At 40.4% G+C, this 7,077-nt stretch overlaps 2 protein-coding genes across 5 annotated transcripts in view; both read left to right on the forward strand.

The window, feature by feature from the left end:
- Positions 1 to 2,418: 2,418 nt before the first annotated feature.
- Positions 2,419 to 3,066, forward strand: LOC106882344 (tigger transposable element-derived protein 1-like). Its single transcript, XM_014932990.1, has one exon. It carries the CDS (start codon positions 2,419 to 2,421, stop codon positions 3,064 to 3,066), a length of 648 nt encoding a protein of 215 aa, XP_014788476.1.
- Positions 3,067 to 4,475: 1,409 nt separating this feature from the next.
- The window catches only part of LOC106882353 (DENN domain-containing protein 3), a 60,081-nt gene continuing 57,479 nt past the window's right edge, over positions 4,476 to 7,077 (forward strand). Inside the window, exons 1-2 of one of the 4 annotated variants that reach the window (XM_014933002.2) lie at positions 4,476 to 4,956; positions 6,992 to 7,067. The gene's annotated coding sequence lies outside the window, so the exon portion shown is untranslated. Of the gene's footprint in view, positions 4,957 to 5,683; positions 6,327 to 6,991; positions 7,068 to 7,077 lie in introns of those variants that run through there. The other 3 variants (XM_014933003.2, XM_014933001.2, XM_014933004.2) reach the window with 3 other exon arrangements.

Here is a 7,077-nt window from a genome sequence, read left to right on the forward strand (position 1 = left end):
CGTCTTCGTCGACACCTAGGATCACTCCGAGGACGCTGTTGCATTTGCACGCTACTAATCCTCTGTATATAACTAAAGTGGAATATCCACCGATCCTATTTCCCAACTTGTTGAGGACAGTGAGCGCCTGACGACATTTTAAGAGCCAAGCGCCCAGTCTCGGCCTATCTTTTACTCAAGACTGCAGCTCCGTCAAGAAGACGAGCTGCGGAAAGGCGTGTCTCACAAACGGAACTCACAACTGTTTCACCTTCTAGAAATCGTTGCAGGTGACGCCACGCAGAGTGAGTTGGCAGCAGACCAACCGCCTGACCATTGGAATGCGTTCCTTCCACATGAAAATAAGCAGGATACGCTCCAATCTAATCACGCGATAGTTGGGGCAAGGCACAACGGTCAGGCGATAAATAATGATAGAAGCGATGTAGGTAGTCTCCACCGCTGCCCGATCTTTCAAGAACAATTTCCTCTCTGCCCGACCTTTCAAGAACAATTTTCTCTCTGCCCATTTCTGGGTAAGACAGGCCACCATGTTCGTCACTTCTTCCCAATTCTTATCCACATGGAGGTCGGACCAAACCAGACCCCGAGCAGTTTAACTGGTCCGTCAGTCCAGCGTCCGGCGGCATCGATCTGTCTCTCCAGGTGCCCAGTCACAATCCCACCAACTTCTCAGTATTGATTTTGGCCCCTGCAACCGACTCATATTTCCTTGCAATAGAGCAGACTGCTTCCATTTTGGAGGCGTACGTCGACACTGCCCTCCCGAGACAAATTTCAAAAGGGAGGCCTCTTAACTGTTCCAACTTCTGCAGCAGTAACTCGAGAGCCAGCACATATATAAAAGGTGACAGCGGGCAGCCCTGACGGACCGAACGTGCGATACTAAACGGTTCTGATAGGTGGCCATTTACTTTGACTACCGAGCAGGTGCCGCTGTGCACTGCAGTAATCCAGCTTCTAAAAACGGGTCCGAAATCGGACGCTTTAAGGACGGCTTCCAAGTAGCGATGGTTGACTCTATCGAAAGCTTTTGACTGATCTAAATTGATCAGGCCCCCACCGAAGCCAGCTCTAGTCCCAGCTCTCTCTACGATGTATCGCATAAGGTGGAAGTTGTCGTAGATAGACCTGTTCGGCATTGCGCACGTTTGTACCTCCTCGACCAGAATACCAACGACAAGCGCCAACCTTTTCGCTAACACCTTGGACAAAATTCTGAACTCTGTATTTAGCAGAGTTATGGGCCGAAAATTCCCTAGCACGTCCCCGTTGTCGGCGTCCTTTCCCAGCAGTGTTACCACACCCCGGTTAACAGCACTAGGAATTCTCCTATTCTGCTGTCAGTTACTGTAGACTGCCGAACAAATCTGGCATGAAAACATAGAATTAGTAGGGTAGACCATCCAAACCGGGCGATTTGCGACTTGTGCAATCGCTCATCTGACAACACACCCTTTGTGTTTCGCTTCAAAGAAATGGTCAAGGGCCATTGTCGCTACTAACAGGTCGGTCGTGATGCCTTCACAAGTGGCCTCTTCTTGTTTGCTAACTAGTTATCCCTCTAATCTATTTCTTTCTATTGCTAAATCTTTGCTAAATGCCAATCGCTCTCTTCAGAGCGATCCACCACCGGTTGTTGACGATAGCTCCCGTCAACTGCCGCTTAACTAGTTCGCTAATCCGGCCCCTGTAGTCATGCGAGCCGGTAAGGATGCATTCAATTTCCAGTAACCGGGTCCTTGTCTACAGGTCCTATCTAAATCGACTGAGCATACGATGTGACCCAAGCGTTCTGCACCTTCTAAGGCTTCTCGCTGTGAACCCAAACGCCAGTGGATGCTTACTATAGCAGAGAAGGTGAGTCTCCTCGACATGCTCATGGAAAGGAGAAGGTATGCAGATGTAGGCCGCAATTACGGCATCAATGAATCTACCGTTCGCTACATCAAGAAGGATGAACAATAAATAAAGGCAGCGGCAAAAGTGACATTTAACGGGACAGCAAAAAGGGTGGTAACTCTCTGCAATAAGGTCATCGTAAGGATGGAGTCTACATTAACCCTTTGGATCAGTGACTGCAGGAAGAACATTGCACTGGATACCAATGCCATCTGTGAGAAGGCTAACCGAATTTAATGTCAGCAAGGGCTGGTTTGATAAATTTCAAAGGAGATTCAACCTTAAGAGTGTTTCCCTGCATGGAGAAGCTGCCTCTGCTGACAAACCCGCCGATGAGGAGTACATGAACGAGACGTTCAAGACCATCGTCGAAGAAGTGGGATATTCGCGTGAACAAGTTTTCAATATAGATGAGACTGACCTCTTTTGGAAACGGATGTCATGGTGGACTTTCACTATGAAGGAGGAGGCCAGAGCCCCTGGATTAAGGCGTACAAAGATCGAGTCACAATTATAATGTATGGAAATGCTGCGGGCTTTATGATAAAGCCAGGGTTTATTTATAAGTTCAAAAACTCAAGGGCCCTCAAAAACAAAAAAAATAAGAATCTGCTGCCAGTGCTTTGGATGCACAATCGGAAGTCATGGATAACGAAACCACTGACATCGGATTGGTTTCACCAATGTTTCATCCCCGAAGTCAAGGTTCATCTCGCCGAAAAAGGACTGGAAATCGAAGTGCTTCTCTCAATGGACAATGTTAGAGGTCACGCACTCGACCTGTCGTATGAGGGCATACAAATCGAATTCTTACCGCCGAACACCACATCGCTGATCCAATCCATGGATCAAAGCGTTAATCGTGCTCTTAAGGAGATCTGTACGCGAAACTCTCTGCAGCATCTGGTCGAGGTTATGGACTCGGATGATAACTTCTCGCTGAAGGAGTACTGGCGTGAGTACACCATTGCAACGTGTCTCCAAAATATTCAGAAGGCTATAAAGGAGACGAAAAATGAAACTTTGAATGCCAGCTGGAAGAAATTATGGCCGGACTATAAAGGATTTTCTCCAGACGAAATTCACCACTCTGCTGTAGATAAGGCAGTGAAGCTGACAAAATTGCTAGGAGGAGATGGCTTCACCGACTACCTGGAACGTTAATTATCTGATCGAAGCCCACTCAGATCCGTTAACGGATGAAGATCTGACAGAGATGGCGAAGTGAGAAAGAAAGAACAAGAGAATTCAGGGGAAGAAGGAGTTGGCCTGTCACTAGAATACCTCTCAACTCTAGACAAATCCAATGTTGTAATCGTTACTGTCGACATGTTATAACGCCTACTTCAATATAGCAGTATAGTTTTTAGACCAGAGAATGACGGAAGATTGGAATTCCCAGAAGATTCATTTAGAAATGCAATCAACGAAGCCATGGAAGTTTATAAAAACCTCCTTACACAGAAGAAAAGGCAGCGCCAGCAACTGCCCATCACCATGTTCCTCACCCACAAAAAAAGGTGGGGAGAAGACACAAGTACTCTTAAGAGCGTGCAGAGAGTTCATAAAAGCTTAAATTGCGGAGGTAAAGAATACACATACTACCCGTTTGCGTCGTAACAAAAGCCCTAACCCTAAACTCTAAACACCGGGTGTGCGTATTCTTTACTTTTGCCGCTTAAATATATAAGAATAATAAAATAAATATATACAAATTATAAAAATAATTTTAAAAAATCAACAATACAGTATTGTTTCTACTTTGCAGATTTTCTCCTACCGCGAGGGGTTTCTGGAATGCAACACCCACGATAGTCGAGGGATTATTGTAGACAGTCAGACATATTTTTGCTGTATCATTCGACCGTACCGGAGTCCACACCACTAACCACCTTTGTCCGGAGATTGCCACTGGGCATCAAACTGTGTAATTGGGTATGAAAGGAGCCTGGGCAAATATATACCATAACACTACTCTATTTTATACAGTGGATTCTTTTCAATTTGCACGGGGATTTATTTTGTAAGTGGAAATACAAACACAACCTTCATAACTTTAAATGTGTGCGTGCGTATGTATGGGTGTGATGCCTGTCAATAAAAACAAAAATGTAACAGAATTTAGATAAGAGTTAATCCTTTTCAGATATACAGTCTGTACTATAAGATAAAAAAAAAATACATTGTATTTACAAAACAATCCTGAGTACAATGCATTCATACATACATACATAAGACAGACTGACAGACATTCATACTCACAGAATGTTTCATGACAAGGGGAAAATATTGTGTTAAATATATTAATTGTATTACAAAGTATCCCAATTATATTTTAGACCAGCATCCTCGAACTTTGAGTTAATATAGTTCGTTCTTTTGTCAGAAAAAAAGTCACTATTCATTTTTCATATTTTCATTCTTTCCTTTTATATCAATTTCGCACATCCGATTTTCTCTTCTACAACAACGTATATATATATATATATATATACATATATATAAGTGTATATTAATATACGCACCACACACACATACAATTGTATGTGTGTGTAACGTTGCCCTCACCGAGAAAAACATGAAAGTATAAGTGCTTTATGTAAGTGTTATTGTTTCGGATCACTCGAACGTCTATACAGTCTCTTCTTTCAACCAGAAATGCTTTTACACACTTACACTCAGGTAGTTTGTACACATTCACTATCACCAAGCACCACAACTACCACAATCACTCCTTCGTTCCGAGCATTATGTATGTATATATGTGTGTGTACGTATAAGAGCACTATCATTTGAAAGGCATGTGTTGATAGTTCTTTTCATTTAGTAGTCTGTGCTGAGCCAACTTTTTCATGTAAATATTTGGGATTTTATGTAACACCAGCAGAGACGGTCACCACAAATTCCGATCCAAACTTCAAATTTTACTATGTGAGAGTGACCAACAATACAGCAACCACTAGCAACAACAGAATTACCGGGTTGTCAAAAATTCACCTCAATGATAGAAGAAAAACCCAAACAAGGACAAAGTTTTACATATAAGGGAGAAAGGTAACATACAAATTTTGATGTTAAAATATATAAATATATATAAAGTCCTGGGTGTACATGAAGTAAATATTGTTCCGCAAACGTGACTACCTTCTACGTCAGTCAGGTATGCTTCGAATATTACACAGGTACCGTGAGAGACTAGAGCTACTTTCATTCAATCGCTGATTCAATCAGGTCCAGCCCCTCTCCTCTTTATTCCCTTACCTTTCTTTCACCCCACCTTGTCACCCAATCTTTACCTGTACAATTTGCTCTATATATATATCTACATTTTGTAGTTTCTGTTACACACACATCTACATATATACAATTGTATGCGTATGTGGTGCGTATATTAGTATACACTTATGTATATATATATATATATATATATATATATATATATATATATATATATATATACACATACATATATATTCATACATATATATTCATACATGCATGCATGCATACACACACATTTATATAAATATTGTTTTTTTTGTTGTTGTAAATTCCAACTATATATATATATATTACAATGTTTGTATATGTGTGCATATATACAAACATTACACACATACATTGTATCTGTATATGTGATTATGTATGCAATATTTACTATGCAAAGGCGGCGAGCTGGCAGAAACGTTGGCACTCCGTGCGAAATGCTTAAAGGTAATTCGTCTGCCGTTACGTTGAGTTCAAATTCCGCCGAGGTCGACTTTGCCTTTCATCCTTTCCAGATCGATTAAATAAGTACCAGTTACGTACTATGGTCGATGTAATCGACTTATCCCTTTGCTTGTCCTCTCTATGTTTAGCCCCACGTGGGCAATAAAGAAACAAATATTTACTATTTATATGCATGCACCAACGCGTTGTGTGTGTGTGTGTGATTCATGACGAAGTATTGCAAATAGGACGAGATCGATATGCACTCACTCAGACGTTTACTCCCGGCTATTCTCATTCCCTAGTAAACACTACGCTAGTGTGGACGCTCCCTAGGGTACTGATGTAAGACGTACGGGCGTGACTATCACGTCTCCTTCTATATCTTTCTCTTTTGGTTCCTAGTAAAATAGGAATCAAAGGGGTCCATTGGTTAAAAAATGTTTGAGAAACACTGATATAGAGGGTTGAGAAGAACCCAGAAGCAACCATTCACTATTTTAGGAATTACCTCTTACAGCAGAAGTTTGAACTGAAAAGTTGACCCAGATCGATCGCACACGAGACTCTATCAAACGTATAAGTCACCGTGTATGCACTTAAGTACCCACCATAGATTCAATCATTATATTTCTAGATATTTCATAATGAGCAATACTCATCAACCGGTAAGAATTAGTATGTAAAGGAGATCTCGAAAGGAAGAATGACAGGTAAGCAAGAACATAACTTTCAAGGTTTTCTTAAACGATTTAGCGATGTGAGGTAAAGAGAAATTAAATGAAGCAGATCTAACCAAGTAACTAAACTAATACAGATAAATGTTTTACAACAGAAAGACAGACAGACATGCAGGCACACACACACACATACATATGGATGTATGTGTATGTAAACAAAATTGTGTCTACATTTGAAATTGAATCTTTTCGTCTGAACATTTTGTTGTTATTCCTAAACTTGCTTTAAATTAACCTATAAATAGATCTTATAATACTGTATACTTTCATTAATATACCTTTTGACAAATATGCGCTGGCATATTTTTTTATGAACTTTTAAACAACTAAACATTGTGTGTGTGTGTGTGTGTGTGTCTATCATTCGCTCACGGTAGTAGCTAAATAATATTTATCTTCAGATCAACACTCCTTTTTCTCAACTATGCTATCGCCCTGTAGCTAATCCAGTTCTTGAGCAAATAAATGCAGTTAAGTTCATAAGGACCAGTGCTTTGCTACATTTTCAGCTATTATGACAGAAAACTGATGAGGTAAAAAAAAAAATATATAAAGTGTGTTCAAAAGTGGGAAATAAACGCATAGATACAACTTTTAAACTGTATCGTTTCCTTATTTCTGTATTATTTTTGTTTTAGTTGCACTTAAATAAGACATCTGATTGAGAGGAATCTAATTTAGTAAACCTCATCAAAATTGCTGCAATTAAAAAAGGTAAATATTT

The sequence above is a fragment of the Octopus bimaculoides genome, chromosome 4 (genome assembly GCF_001194135.2).
Source record: "Octopus bimaculoides isolate UCB-OBI-ISO-001 chromosome 4, ASM119413v2, whole genome shotgun sequence".
Classification (NCBI taxonomy): Eukaryota; Metazoa; Mollusca; class Cephalopoda; order Octopoda; family Octopodidae; genus Octopus; species Octopus bimaculoides.

What these genes read in the sequence shown, in the direction of transcription:
- LOC106882344 (XM_014932990.1), top strand. Translation starts at nt 2,419, where the DNA reads ATGTATGGAAATGCTGCGGGCTTTATGATAAAGCCAGGGTTTATTTAT.